Source organism: Schistocerca serialis, chromosome 7, assembly GCF_023864345.2.
Source record: "Schistocerca serialis cubense isolate TAMUIC-IGC-003099 chromosome 7, iqSchSeri2.2, whole genome shotgun sequence".
NCBI lineage: Eukaryota > Metazoa > Arthropoda > Insecta > Orthoptera > Acrididae > Schistocerca > Schistocerca serialis.
The window spans coordinates 214,472,129-214,488,789 of record NC_064644.1 but is presented as its reverse complement, the minus strand read 5'-3'; the positions used below and the strand labels follow the sequence as shown (position 1 = coordinate 214,488,789).

General features: G+C 38.1%; 1 protein-coding gene across 1 annotated transcript in view; it reads right to left on the bottom strand.

The window, feature by feature from the left end:
• Nucleotides 1–16,661, bottom strand: part of LOC126413339 (probable E3 ubiquitin-protein ligase HERC1) — a 722,413-nt gene that overhangs the window by 586,496 nt on the left and 119,256 nt on the right. Inside the window, exons 11-13 of the mRNA XM_050083249.1 lie at nucleotides 14,097–14,225; nucleotides 13,448–13,598; nucleotides 2,405–2,563 (exon numbers count right to left, since the gene is read on the bottom strand). Of these exons, the coding sequence (XP_049939206.1) occupies nucleotides 2,405–2,563; nucleotides 13,448–13,598; nucleotides 14,097–14,225 (439 nt within the window). The remainder of the gene's footprint in view (nucleotides 1–2,404; nucleotides 2,564–13,447; nucleotides 13,599–14,096; nucleotides 14,226–16,661) is intronic.

The window sequence follows — 16,661 nt, the reverse complement described above, 5'->3', positions numbered from 1 at the left end:
CATAGAATGCATCACAGTGTAGGCAGGTCAGTTGGTAAATCACGTGGGTGCTTTCACATGTGGCTCTGCCTTTGATCGTGTACACCTTCCGGGTTACAGGACTGGAGTAGGTGGTGATGGGAGGGTGCATTGGACAGGTTTTACACCGGGGGCGGTTACAAGGATAGGAGCCAGAGGGTAGGGAAGGTGGTTTGGGGATTTCATAGGGATGAACTAACAGGTTACGAAGGTTAGGTGGACGGCGGAAAGACACTCTTGGTGGAGTGTGGAGGATATCATGAAGGATGGATCTCATTTCAGGGCAGGATTTGAGGAAATCGTATCCCTGCTGGAGAGCCACATTCAGAGTCTGGTCCAGTCCCGGTAAGTATCCTGTCACAAGTGGGGCACTTTTGTGGTTCTTCTGTGGGGGTTTCTGGGTTTGAGGGGATGAGGAAGTGGCTCTGGTTATTTGCTTCTGTACCAGGTCGGGAGGGTAGTTGCGGGATGCGAAAGCTTGAATTTTGTGTGTATGTATGTGTCTGTTTGTGTTTCTATCGACCTGCCAGCGCATTCGTATGGTAAGTCACATCATCTTTGTTTTTTATATATATATATAAAATAGAGGGAAACATTCCACGTGGGAAATTTAAATCTAAAAACAAAGATGATGTGACTTACCGAACGAAAGCGCTGGCAGGTCGATAGACACACAAACAAACACAAACACACACACAAAATTCAAGCTTTCGCAACAAACTGTTGCCTCATCAGGAAAGAGGGAAGGAGAGGGAAAGACGAAAGGATGTGGGTTTTAAGGGAGAGGGTAAGGAGTCATTCCAATCCCGGGAGCGGAAAGACTTACCTTAGGGGGAAAAAAGGACGGGTATACACTCGCACACACACACATATCCATCCACACATATACAGACACAAGCAGACATATTTGGTCTTTAAATATGTCTGCTTGTGTCTGTATATGTGTGGATGGATATGTGTGTGTGTGTGCGCGCGAGTGTATACCCGTCCTTTTTTCCCCCTAAGGTAAGTCTTTCCGCTCCCGGGATTGGAATGACTCCTTACCCTCTCCCTTAAAACCCACATCCTTTCGTCTTTCCCTCTCCTTCTCTCTTTCCTGATGAGGCAACAGTTTGTTGCGAAAGCTTGAATTTTGTGTGTATGTTTGTGTGTCTGTCGACCTGCCAGCACTTTCATTTGATAAGTCACATCATCTTTGTTTTTAGAGATTTTTTATATATATATATATATATATATATATATATATATATATATATAAACAAAGATGATGTGACTTACCATACGAAAGCGCTGGCAGGTCGATAGAAACACAGACAGACACATACATACATATGGTAAGTCAAATCATCTTTGTTTTTAAATATATTTTTCCCGCATGGAATGTTTCCCTATTATATTCATATATATATATATATATATATATATATAGCTAGAAACATATACATAGTAGACAGTTTTTCAGTTATAAGATGCAAAATAAATAGAATATAATCCATACTAATCTGACAGAGCTAAAAGCAAGCAACTAAGAAGACAGATCACAACACTACAGGAGCAAAAGGGCTTCACAGGAACAAAAAATATCCTTACCTGTCAACTTCATACATGTTACTCTGTAGACATAAAACACAGGTTTCTGAATATTCTGACTCAGTGATAGGTATTACGTGGAATTCCATGAAAATCGAAGGGATTCTGATTTTTCATTTTTAGAATGAAGACATGGAAGTCTAACAATGGAAAATCCAGGATGGAATGTAACAATATTATGAAAAGAAAAGTTGGTACTCACCACACAGTGGAGATGCCGAGTCGCAGATAGGCGCAGCAAAAAGACTGTCACAAACAAAGCTTTCGGCCAGTAAGGCCTTCGGCAAAAATAAATCACTCACTACCTCCCTCCCTCACACACACACACACACACACACACACACACACACACACACACGAGTGTAGTCTCAGGCAACTGACACTACACTGCCCAGTGTGGTTTCAGTTGCCTGAGACTGCAGTCAAGTGTGTGAGTTGCGTTTCCATTTACGTGAGTGTGTGTGTGTGTGTGTGTGTGTGTGTGTGTGTGTGTGTGTGTGTGTGTGATTTATTTTTGACAAATGCCTTACTGGCCAGAAACTTTATTTTTGACATTCTCCAAAGCATGGAACTCTATTTAACATGCAACGTAAACTAAATAACAATTACATAACAGCCATCTAAAAAAATGGAATATAATATCTCGAAGCATACTGCACATTCCTCTTGGAACACCAGATGGCACAACCATAACATACACAACAACTATTAAAACACAATATTAGTAAGGCATACTGATGATGAAAACTTAACAAGCAGTAAAAAAGAACAGAGATAATTATTATCTATTTCTTACAGTGTGATTGCATAAATTGCAAAGAAGTGTTTCCATGAGAGCTTTAAGGTCTTGTACATCCAGTTGCTCCTCTGGTTCAGACCAACTGCTAAAGCCAAGCAGTGCTGAGACATGACCATGGTCTTCCAAGCTTGCCAAAATTATGTCAAGTAACATTCTCTGTAAACATCACAAAACATAGTTGAAACTTCCATAAAATAATAATATTTCATAGTGCAATCAAGACGTCAAAACAAGTAAATAAAGGTTTATGTGGTATATCAATGCAATAAAATATTTCGGTACTTCTTTCCATGTCAATTCACAGTGTGTCCACAGTGTTTTGAAAGGAATCAGGTCACTTAGTCTCCTCTCACCTTCTTGTGAAGAAGATGGGCCATAAGACGAAAGGAGAGTATATGTGTTCTGAAATATGGTCACACTGTGAACTGATGTCAAGAAATCCGAGGAGATTTTGTAACATCAAACTAGTTCAATTAATAATGCATTCTTTCTTAATTTATTTTCATTCATTTTTAGCCAATGAAGAACAGCCAGGGGGAAAATATTGAGGTAGATAAAACTGTACAAGGAGGAAATAATTTATTTAAAGTAAATTACTCATGGAAACATGAACTTTTCTGTCAGGCATTTTCACGTTATTTGTAAAGCGTAGATGCAGATATAGAAATAATTCTGATCAGAGAGCAGTATGATGCAAAAAACTGAACTTAACAGGCAGGAGTAAATGAAGAAAATTCATAGTGATTACAGAAGAGTATTCTACAAATATTTCAAATGTCAGCTTTTAAACTTACCTTTAATTAAGATTTCCTTATTTTGTGCATGTGGTGAGATGAACATGACTAATGTTTTACCAGGTGATTATAGCTCAAAACAGTGTAGAAGATAAAATAATTTTGGTTAACTTTTTTCCCCTTGGCTCAGTATGGTGTATTTTGATTTAACTTAAGAGTTACACACATTCAAAAGTAAAGATGACCAGATGTTGCCACATTTTCATAAGCAACAAAGTAAGTAGGTCTGCAACAGTTAAAACCAAGCTCACAATGCAAGAACACAAAACTCATAAACAAGTATACACTCCATTGAAAATCAGTTATCATGAATGACCGTTCATAATGTAAAAGTCAATCCATTAAGCCAAATGCACTATGTAAACAGAAAGAGCTGCAGCCAACACATAGAAAGAGCAGTGAAGAAGACTCAATTATGACCAATCTCATGTCCCAGGGCAGACATGTGCCATCCTCTTTTAAGGAAGAGCTTGCCAAATGTTTTACAACATCTGCAGAATGGTTACAATGAGATGCAAATAAGAAGTGCCTTAAAGGAAGGTAGGAGAGGAAATGACAAACCAGAAGAAGAGGCCATACGTGTACTCCTGCCGTACGCAGGGCAGCCAACTACAGTATTGAGTGCAAATGTGGGATGTAGTGCATCAGACAGTCACAGAGAAGCATTTCGCAGTGCCATATGGAACATGTCAGAAATGTTTGAATAGGGCAGACAGCCAAGTCCACGATGGCAGAGTATAGCATCAATGAGGAACACACCTCTGATTTTGAACAAATGCTGAAACTACGCAACACCAATGGCTTCTGGGACTTGATTGTTACGGAGGCAGTAGAAGTATATCTGCACAACAACCTATAAATGAGATAGCAGATTTCAATTCAGCATAGTGTGGGATTCCACAATTATGAAAATATGACAGGACTGCTCCTTTCTGAAGGTGGTGGCACCTACGTACAGAATGGACAGACATTGGAAATCAATGCCCTCAACAAGACTGCACTGTGTTCCTCCTCCACCAGCTGCACTGCATTCTCAATCCACTGACACAGCACCCTCTTCCAGAAGCGCATGATTGGCCCACCCACAGAAGAGAGCAACACTCCAGCTGCTATATTTACATGCAGAACATAGCATCCCAACACTTCGCCTGAAGATAACAGTTACAGAACTTATTGAAATACTGTGACAAGATGACGCAACTGCTCGGCTGATCACCCAAAAACATTTTATCACTGGAATATGCTGAGAAAGCTTGCAATCGCATACTGTAGAATACTATTCAAACATGTGGGAGCCTGTATCAAATAGTACTAACAAGGGATAGTGCACATATACAAAAGAGGACAGCATAAATAGTCACATTTTAGGTTGTCTCACATGAAAACATTATGTAAACAGTGAAAAACCAAATCAGGCAGATGACTGAATACAGATATCAACTAACCCACAAAAGACTAATTATAAAGTCTGAATGACTGTAAAGACAAGATTAGACTAATTACAACCTGCACAGAGGCATTTAAGCAGTCATTCTTCCTTTGTCCCATATGGAATGGGGGGAAAAACCCTAATATGCAGTACAATGAGAAGTACCCTCTACCACTCTAAGAGTACAGATGTCGATCTGGCATTTGAAAGATTGAATCTGTTACTTATGCTTCTTTGCTGCAGCATAGTGTGATTCTTTCATATGGCACATCATTATCACTGAGGGAGAATCCCCATATTTTTGGAAGATGTGAATAGGCACCTAGAGATTGGTTGGTGGGAGGCAGTGAGTCAGTCACCCTCAAGCTATACCCAGAGCCATCACATGGGCAGGACAAGATTATATATGAGAGCTTGATTGCGAGAATTGTGTTAAAAATATTTATTTGTCCATTATCAAACATTTAATATTGAAAAGGCAAACATACAGAAAAAGAATGACAATGGCTAACTCATTTTATATCACTGAAAACAATCAATTATTAATAAATCAAGCAATGGAAAATCCAGGATGGAATGTAACAGTACCAGAGAAGGAATGTTGCTACACACCATACAGCAGAGCTGTTGAGTCCCGACAGAGGGGGGGAGGAGGGGGGTGGGGGGGGGTGGGGGAAGAGATGATTCACACAATTATAGTTTTCGGCCATTAAGGCCTTTGTCAGCAGTAGACACATATACACACATGCACACACACAATCACGCAAACACAACCTGCACACACGTCTGCAAGTTGCGTTTGCATTTGCGCATATATGTATATGTGTGTGTGTGTGTGTGTGTGTGTGTGTGTGTGTGTGGTGTCTACTGCTGACAAAGGCCTTAATGGCCAAAAACTATAATTGTGTGAATCTTTTTGTTGTGCCTATCGTGACTCAGCATCTCAATTATTAATAAAGATATTTACCTGGAGAGATAAAAAATCTACTCACCAAGGGGTAGCAGAACACACAAATAAAAGACTGTTGTGACTGGCAAGTTTTCGGAGCCAGTGGCTCCTTCAGGCACAAGAGTTGAAGGGGAAGGAAGAAGTGCAATGGAAAAGGACTGGAGAGGTCTAGGAAAAGGGTTAGATTTTGGGAAGGTCACCCAGAATCACAGGTCAGGGGAGACTTACTGTATGTGATGAGAAAGAAAGACTGATTGTTGGGGACTGCATAGGACAAGATTTGAAAACCTAAGACCTTAAAGGTGGAAGACTGGGCAATATGCAAGACAGAGATTACTACTAAAACATCGTGCATGAGTTAATAAGAGTGAGAAGCTAAGTGCATTGTACATAACAGACATGAAAAATAGATGGGAAAGACAATGAAAGACGTAGAAAACTAAAATGGAGTGAAGCAAAGAGTAGTTACAGTGAAGAAAAACTGAGACACAAGGAATTAATGGAAACTAAGGTCAGATGGGTGGCGAGAACCAAGGACATGTTGTAGTGTTAGTTCCCACCTGCAGAGTTCTGAGAAACTGGTGTCAGAGGGAAGAATCCAGATGGTGCACGTGATGAAACAGGTGCCGAGGTCACGAATGTCATGTTGTAGAGTATGCTCCGCCATCTGGATTCTTTCCCCAGACATCAGTTTCTCAGAACTCTGCAAGTGGGAACTTGCACTACAACATGTCCTTGCTTCTCACCGCCCGGCTGGCCTTAATTTACATTAATTTCTTCAGTCTCAGCTTTCCTTCACTGTAACTACTCTATGTTTCACCCAGTTTTAGTTTTCTACATCTTTTATTCTCTTTCCCATCTATTTTTCACTGCCCCCCCCCCCCCCCCGCCACCTCTTTTATGTACAATGCACTTAGCTTCTCACTCTTATTAACTCGTGCATAATGTTTTAGTAGTAATCTCTGTTTGCATATTACGCTGTCTTCCACCTTTAAGCTCTCAGTTTTCAAATTTCATCTAATGCAGTCCCCAACAATCGGTCTTTCCTTCTCATCCTGTATGGTAGGTCTCCCCTGACCTGTGGTTCTGGGTGACTTTCTCAAAATCTACCCCCTTTTTTAGACCTCTGCAGTCCTTTTTCTTCACCCTTCTTCCTTCCCCTTCAACCCTTCTGCCTGAAGAAGGAGCCACTGGCTCCGAAAGGTTGCTAATCACAACAGTCTTGTATATGTGTGTTCTGCTGCCCCTTTGAGTAGGTCTTTTATCTATCCAATTAAATCATTTTATATTGTGAATGATGAGTATATGCAAGTGTAGTGCAAGTGCAACTTGAATCCGTGTTAAAGTGATTTACAATCAATAATCGAACAAAATCTAGTGTTCCATTCAAGTATATTCCTCATTTATAACCTAAACACATTTTTGTGTTAGTGTGAAAGGAGTAGATAAGGCATGTATCATAGGCTACACGGTTGAGAGTAACTACCAATGCATGTAACTTGGGAGTAAGTTTACCTCTCAACAAACCAGCTAATCTAGGTGTCCGATGTCTTTAAAATTATCAAACAGCCAGACTGAAACATTTTCAGCAAACTGATATGTAAAGGGGGGGGGGGGGGGGGGGGGGGGGCTGCGGGGGGGGGGGGGGGGGGGGGGGCAGCGGCAGCTTACACCACACACTTAACATTTGCATAGTGCGGATGTAGATGTGATATGACCATGCATTATAGTGGATCAATAAAATAACTGTAAAGCATCCAGTAAGTCTTGTAGTGAATGGTCAGTTGTAATTCTTGCAGTGAGAGTAATGATCAGAGTTCAGTTTCACCTGCGGGTAGGAATTCAATGAGAAGAACACCCTTTCTGTCCCCAAACACTATGCACATCAACTTTTACACCGACACATTCTACCTGAATTTGGTCCTGTAACTGAAACAGGGGACACTGACGCAATATAAGATGAATGGATGGCTTTAAGAGATGAGGTGGGGAAGGCAACAGAAGATGAACTAAGCAAAAAGACTAGGCCTCGAAGATGTTGTTGTATAACACAGGAGATATTAACTTTGACTGACCAAAGAAGAAAATATAAAAATACAGCAAATATTAAAAGCAAAAATGGAATATTAAAAAAATAAGATTGACATGAACAGCAAAGTGATGAATCAGTAACGGGTAGTAAAGGAACGCAAAGCTATAGAATCATATATGAATATAGGAATAGTAGATACCACTTACAGGAAAATTAAAGCTGCCTTTGGAGAAAAGAGAAACGTGTATGAACGCCAAGAGCTCAGATGGCAAAACAGTACTACGCGAAGATGGGAACTGAAAGGCACATGGAATATATAGATGGAAATAAACTTGAAGGCAATATGAAGGATAGGGGTGAAGCTGAGCCAGAAGATAGGAGCTTGTGAGAATAACTTGGCAGAGCAGTGCTGAAAGAAGGGAAACTTATATTTAAAATTTTTGTGGATTTACAAAAAGACTTTGAAGTTGTTGACTTGAATACTTTTTCGAAGTATGAAGTTATCAGAAGTAAAATTTAGTGAGTGAAACGTAATCTACAACTTTTACAGAAATCAGACTGCAGTTATAAGAGACAACGAAAATTAAAGGGAGGCATAATTGAGAAGAGAGTAAGACAGGATTGTAGCCTATCTCCCATTTTCAACCTGTACATTGACACATCAGTAAATGAAATGGAGGAGTAATCAGGAAAGGGAATTGAAGCTGAGGAAAAAGAAACTTCAATTGTAAGGTTTGCCAGCAACATTATCAGAGACAGAAAAGGAACTGGAAGACCAGTGATCAGAATGGATGGTTTTCCATCCTGTTCTGCATAGGCAGAACACAGTTTTTCATCAGTCACAGTGGCAGTAGAAGAAACAGGCAGTTTCTGTGGTTGATGACAGCAGAGTTCTCAAAGTGAGCAGCTGGCCAGAAGCAAAGCCCAGGGTGTGACAGATGTCATAAGCATTTGAGAAAAATCTAGGAAGCAATCTGAATCGAAAAAAGTAAACATGGATAAAGTCAATCATTCTACTATCAATGGTGCATATCAAAGATTTCAGAAATAACAAGAACTGCCCCACAAAGCCAGGTCTTCGGTATTTACAGGGACTGTCACATCAATGGACAGGCTCAGTTCAGGTAGCACCCTCGGAAGGAGCAAGCTGCAGCCACTCTGACCTTTCCTCCATAGGGAGGGGAATCTGTATTTCTGTCGGATACTAAAGGACAGTATCTTAAAATAAGGTATAAGATGAACAGGAATAAAGCCAAACTTTGGTAATTAGGGGTAATCAATTCACTCAGCTAATGCTAAGGGGTTTAGATTATCAAATGAGATGCAAAAGTATTAGGTGAGTTTCAGTACATGGGCAACAAGATAACTAATGGAGGTAAAAAGTAAAGAGGATATAAAATGTGGGCTAGCAATAGCAAACAAAGCCATCCTGGAAAGAGGAAATATGTTAACATCTGATAAAAATTTAAGTGTTCAGTAGTCTTTTTATGAAGGTATTTGTCTGAGTGTAGCTTTTACCAAAGTGAAGTCTGGACATTATGCAGTACAGACAAGAAGAAAATAGAATCTACAGAAGAATGCTGAAGATTAGATGGGTAGAACCACTAACTAATGAAGAGGTACTGAATCAAAGGGCACAGCATGAATAAAAAGAAAAGGAATAGACAGAGGGTACAAGCTGTGGCATAAAGGAATGTTTACTTCAGTAATGGAACAAAGTGTGGGGATAAAAATTGTAATAGGTGATCAAAGCTTGAACAAAGTATGCAGGTCCAAGTGGATGTATGGCACAGTACTTATGCATGTACGAAAATCCTTGGAAAACACTAACTTGAAGTCATGGATCAAATCACTCTTCAAACTGATGACAATGGCAATAGCAGTAGCAGCAACTGATATTTACTATAAAGGTAACTTATAACAATTCTCATATGTGGGATAAACGTCATATTCTGTGATGATTATATCCGACAAATCAAAGCCATCAAGCAAGGGTCAGGGAAATGTAAAGGCAACTACCAGGCATGTATCTAAAGTCATTTTGAGTGGCTGTGCAAATCAGCAATGTGGGACATCAGAGAGATACTCAACTTTATCACTTGTGTTTGCAGTCCTTTTTAACTGTTTGATACCACTCTTCAATACTTTTTGGGGAACTAGAGTTCATCAATTTTTGTTTCATTGGTTCCACAGATTATCAATATGACATTTTGTAATGATGTGGAATGTGTCAGTTTAACCTCAGTTTTCATTCCACATGCACACACACATTATATATATGTATTTTCAGTTACTACTTCATATCTTAAAGCTCATCAACTGAGCAGAAGGAGCTGTCATTCAGAAATTCTTTTAACTTGTTTTTAAATGCTGGTTGGCATTCTGTCAGACTTTTAATGCTATTTGGCAAAAAACAAAGATTTTTTTGGCAGCATAATTCACTCCTTTCCATGCCAAAGTGAGATTTAACCCATAACAGTGAAGATCATCCTTTCTTCTAGTGCTGTAGCTATGTACTTCACTATTATTTTTAAATTGGGATGGGTCATTAATAACAAATTTCATAAGTGAATATATGTATTGTGAAAGTGCTGTGAATATGCCAAGTTCCTTAAATAAATGTCTGCAAGGTGATCCTGATTATATGCTTTTATGCAATGAATACTTTTTCTCTTAATGATGAATTACCCCAAAATATGACGCCATATGAAAACAGTGAATGAAAATAGGCATAGTAGACTAATTTTCTGATATGTTTATTGCCAAAATTTGCAATAATCCTAATGGCATAAGTAGCTGAACCTAACTGTTTCGGCAGATCATCAGTGTGTTTCTTCCAGTTCAATTTCTCATCAATGTACACATCAGAAATATTGAATATTCTGCCGTAGCAACAGACTGCTGTTCGAAGCCTATATTTATCAATGATGTTATGCCATTTACTGTACAAAATTGTATATACTGTGTTTTCTCAAAATTTAGTGAAAGTCCATTTGCAGAATATTATCTAATAATTTTCTGAAGGACATTATTTACAATTTGCTCAGCTAATTCTTGCTTGTTGGGTGTGATTACTATACTTGTATCAACAGCAAAAGGAACTAGGTTTGCATTTTCAAGAATATAGTGTGGTAAGTCATTAATATATGAAGAGTACAGGAAAAGAACATACATTGTCCACTTTTTTTCTCAAAAATGCATTACATATGCCAAAAGATGTAGGATTCCATGTTCTTTAATATTGTTAATTGACCAGTGTGGTAATATGAATACTCTATGTTCTATAGCCCATTTTAGGTTAGGCAGGCAGGAAAAGGATTTTTGTGAGAAGTCTTTGTTCCGAACCAGATTCCTAACACTCCTCATGAATGTTTCTGCCTGTCTGCCACATTCACTGACCTCTTTCTCATTACTTCCATTTTCCTATATCACACTCCCCAAATACTTGACACTTTCCACTTTCTTCAGTTGTTCAAGGGGCAAAATTTAGCACACAGAGCTATCACCTCTGGCACCAACAAGGACTCTAACGTGACTGGGCATTGAGTCAAACTGAACTCCGATGACAGACATAGGTTAAATCCTTCCACATTTGCTTCAGCTCTTTGCCAGAGTTAATCAGTCCTTGTGGCTGGCGAGTGGTGGCATGCCAGTTTATCGGTAGCTTGTGACCACGTTTTCATTGGATGAGAGATCTGGAGAAAATGTAGACCAGAGCAATAACCTAATACCCCTGTAAAGAAAGAGGTCACGACATCATGGGTAACATGTGGTTTTGCAAGAAGATATCACAGAGACCTTGAAGATAGGGCACAGCCACATGTCAGGAATGTAGTGCCCACTGTCCAAATTATCGGCTAATCAAACTAAAAGTGATTAAGTTGTGTACGTAACTGCACCCCTTCTGCTCACATCAAGTGCTCAACATGTACGATGATGCTGGATGCCATCTGGCAATGTTCATTCTCCTTTGACCCTCCACACATGGATATGTCCACTGTGAAGCTGTGCACGTAACTATAACTCATCTCAAAATACAATGTGGTGACATGCTTGTGTCCATTGTTAGTGTTGGGTATGAGCACTGGATTTCTAGATGTTTCAAGAGCCATGCCTCAACGTTCTGTGCCGGGACCCTTATTTTTTAGAATCTATGTTAATGAACTGCCTAGTATCAAGCCATGTAAATCTGTTCTGTATGCTGATGATATCACCTTTTTTTGCAACTGTAAATGACACAGGGGATCTAAGGGAACAAAGCAAAGCTATCCTGAGAATTTCTAGTAAATGGTTTAAATATAATGAATTAACAGTGAATCAAAATAAAACAAAAAATGTTATTTTTAGTATTAGCAATACCAACAGTGATTGTATGTCGGTTAAGTTTCTTGGTGTACCCTTGGATTACAAATTAGGTTGGAACCTCCACACAGGTTCTAACTACACTTAATTATCAACAGTCATATATCTGTAACATAAACTTAGAGCTTGTGTGAAAACAAGATGCTCAGCTACTATTATAAATTTTTTTATTAGCCACATGACATACTGCATACTGCTCTGGGGCATCTGCATTGGGACAAAATGAGTTTTTATGTGGCCGAAAAAGACTATCAGATGTGTAGCAAGTATTTTAAGAACAATGTATCTTGTAGGCCACTTTTCAAGAAACTGGGTGTAATGACAGTCCCATCACTATTTATACTTAGTTGTCTAGTCCCCACAAAAGAAAACCATGAGAGCTCCAGATTAAGGCAATCATTCCATTGTCACAATACACGTCACAAAGAAAAGACTGACCAACCCTTTACAAGACTAAGCAAGACTTACAAAAACTATACATATCTTGAAATAAAACTGTTTAATGCACTGCTGCCAGAAGCACACACTACCTTGTAAAAAATCTTTAGAAATGTTGTACAAAACTGGCTTACAAAGGAGGCCTTCTATGCCATAGAGAAATTTTTTGACTTTGCTAAGAAAGGTCTAAAGTTTTAACTTATGCTCATTGTATGTTTATGCAAATCTACATGACTTAACTATATTCTTTATTATTATATATACCATTATGCATAATTCAATTTGAATATACTATGGACATCAATAACACGCAAAATGCTCCAAGATGAAATAGATAAATAAACGAATGTCAGTGTATCTTTCTCTGCTGCTGTGTCAAGAAAGCATAGGTCACCATGCTAATAGTCCCTGGTGCTCTTCCTGTCATTACCCTGATCATACAGATACTTGTCTTGCTGCAGATAAACTCAGCATGGAGCAGTTAATGTTATGCATTGAGTGTAGCCCTCTTCAACTCATCTATTCTACATTCAAACAATGGAAAATCCAAGATGGAATTCTATTCTATATTTGCATGACAGTCATGGAAGTTCAACCAATGTGAGTAGAAATATTGTGGAACGATGAATTGCAATCTCGAAAGGCCATGATCCTACCACTGTCAAAGTCTGACACGTGCTGGTAGATTTTTCTCCTTTCCACACAAGACATAACACTACTTTCTCAAAAACAATGAAGAATGAAATGCGATATCTGAATGAGAAACCCACTGGATAATCTTTCCTTGTCTACAGAGTGTAGATGAAATTACTCCTACCTAATTTGTGGGGTTGTGAGAGAATGCTAATCATTTGCATATCCAAGCACGTAGTACACTTCATGCCGATTTGATGTTTGTTGCATGCCATCTTCAGAGAGTTGCAATTTTAATGATAAGCCGTATATTTCAAAAGCAATGTGTGATTTGTGTACCGTTACCATTGAGGGAAATAACACCAGACAAAAACTACAATAACAAGTATTTTCTAGGTGTTACCTGTCCTTTGGAAAGGTTTAGCCCTTGAGGTAGTAGTGAATGTAAGAGTTCCATGCGTTCTTTGAGTGGTGGAAGCAACATTGGAGCACCAATTGCAAGTGTTTCACTAATAATTTTCTCCACACACGGTGGGGTTGACAAGTCAACCAACCTGTAACAGCAGATATGAGATACTGATTATTTTATGATAGTGAAAATGGAAGGATTGAAACAATACACAAAATATAAAGTTAACCACTCTGATGCAAATTTAAGAGTCCTTCATAGGTGTACTTAATGACCCAATAACCTCATTAGCTTTCAAGATTCCATTCTTTTTCTACTGCACTAGAACTAGAAGAAAATCAGTAGTTCTAAAGGTTCTTTTACATAAATTATGATGTGCTTTCTTTGAATAATATACTTACAAATTAACCTTTGTGGAATTTTTACTTTCAGTACCATGCCCTGAACAGTACTCTCCATTCTTATAACACTTTTAAAAGTTTAACAATGTGCATACAGAAGATACATTTATCATTCAAAGCAATTCATTTACAGTGTGGTGAATGGGCTTCTATCTCAATTCACAATCACAGTAATTGCAACCAAAATAAAGAAATAGTTACTTAAGATCAAATAAGTGTTCCTTGCAAATCCAAATAAATACCTGAAAAGGAACTGTCGTAGTGCTTTAGCTTGTCTTCCCAGCACAGCACTGCCCAAGCCACCAGTAAGAGCCAAAGACAAGTGAGCACACAAAAGGCGCAAGTTAAGGCTCACAAACAAGTGCTTCTCTCTGTAAACAGAGTTAACATGCTACTGATCATATATTACCACTTTAGCAGTACATTTTCATTTTGTTTTACTGTTGCCTGAACACAAGCACTGTAATTCGTAATGCATGGATGTATTGTTATTATTATTATTTTATTATTATTATTATTATAAGTAGTAGTAGTAGTAGTAGTAGTAGTAGTAGCAGCAGTAGTAATAGTAGTAGTAATACAAAAGACACTGTAAGGGTAAGATTAGCTGACACATCACTTAACTTTCATAGTGTACAAAAACTACATGGAGTTTTTGCAAAATCTAGAAATCTGCATGCAAATTATGTTGCTCATCAAAACAGCATCCATTTTAACATACGGATCATTACCAACCCTAAAATGTTGTTCTTATTATTGTTTACATAGCCTGCATGTATGTGTAGGCTAGCGACTTTCTTTGTTGTTACATTTTTTTAAAATGAACATAGACTGTAAAGACTGTTTTACCATTATTAAGATGAGACTTCTCACAGTTCATTACTCTAAAATGCTATTAATAATTTACTGCATCAAAAGTGAAAAATCTCCAGTACACACTTTACAGTATTGTGCTGCTTTTTCTATCTAATATATGTCTCAAAAAACCATTCTTCTCACAGGTTAATACTTCAATCTACACTATTACTATATCAATGGTCTGCTAACTGGATGCTCAAACATTCTCTCTCTCTCTCTCTCTCTCTCTCTCTCTCTCTCTCTCTCTCATCCCATCCTCTCTTTTCCTCTGGTAATAGGACAGGTATCTGACTGTAACAGCAGTGCACACAGTTCCAGTTATTTTCTGTTTACTTGCATCCAGAGTCCATCAATGTTTTAGAAATCATATTTCCCTCCTGGATTGTTATTGAATGTGTTTATTTACCATGATGCTTGATTTTGGCCTATTATGGCACTCTGTGAGAAAACTGGCAGAGAGAGAATCACAGCATCTGAGACGTGGAGCAACAGACAAATGTTGAAAATTAGGTGGACTGATAAGTTAAGGAATGAGGTGGTTCTGCGCAGAATTGTAGAGGAAAGGAATATATGGAAAACACTGACAAGAAGAAGGAATAAGATGATAGGCCATCTGTTATGACATCAGGGAATGACTTCTGTGATACTAGAGGGAGCTGTATGGGGTAAAAACTATAGAGGAAGACAGAGACTGGAATACATCCAGCAAATAAGTATAGACGTTGGTTGCAAGTGCTACTCTGAGACGAAGAGGTTGGTCGTATCAAACCAGTCAGAAGGCAGAAACTTACAAAAACCTCTCAATTGACAACTTACTATGAAGTGTATCAACACATATTGTTCCTTTTACAGAAGACACTATCCTCATGTCAGCCATGCACAGGAAATATGTAAACATGGTTGACTCTAAGACAGTGTCATCTTCAAAGGAACACTATGCACTGAAACATTTCATACTGAGCTATCACTTGAGAACAGCATAATAGTCTGAAATCATGATCGTGTGATGAAGGATTACAATTATGGGGGGAAATTTTGTCCTTTCTATAACATACAGTTCCATTACCGAGTTTTATTTTTGTACAGTAATACCTGTACTTCTCGTGACATAGGCAACTATTCCTTGCTTTCAATATCTTAAATTGCCTTTTCCATACCTCTTCCTCCCCATTAATGATTATTTTTGGGCAAAAGAAAGAGTAAACATGAAGTACATTAAATTTCACCATAATATTGTCAGAAATGTGTTAGCTGCAACATGGTATGATTATGGAAACAATAAATTATGCTGCATAGGCAAATAAGAATTCAGTCACATCCAATGCAGCAAACAGCAAAAATGTTACTGTAATTTATGAACAACAGATGTCAGGTACTAAAAGTTTCATTCAAGATCAAAATGAAATAAGAAAATATTTTGAATTTTTAACTCCACATATTCCAGCATCGTTACGTCATTCTGAATTAATTCTTTAATTTTACAAAAGCAAATGTGACTCTGAAAAGATTGAGAAAGTACTTTCAAGTCTCACATTCTTTTCAGTTAATGACTTCACACCTACTTACAACAGTATGGACATACATAAGGGGAAGGGAGGTTAACCACAATTAAAAGTAACAGTTTTGGCCAGTATGCATCAAGTGAGCTTAAACTGTGTGTGTGTGTATGTGTTTAATTGTTAAATAGTCATGTTTGAAAAAAACTATGAAATGGATAAGTCATAAATTTCTCTTTGGTTTTATTTCTGAAAAACAAAGACCAAATAAAAAGACAAGAACTCATTTCAAAAGACAACATAATTTATAGTTTACAGGTTTTGCTAGCTGTAATAACTAATTTATGGAATATTGTGCATAATCACAATAGTTTTGTTTGCTTTGTATTTGTAGTTTGGATAAATGTATAAGTGGTTCTGGTAGGGTGACACGTCCATCAAGCGTTCAACAAT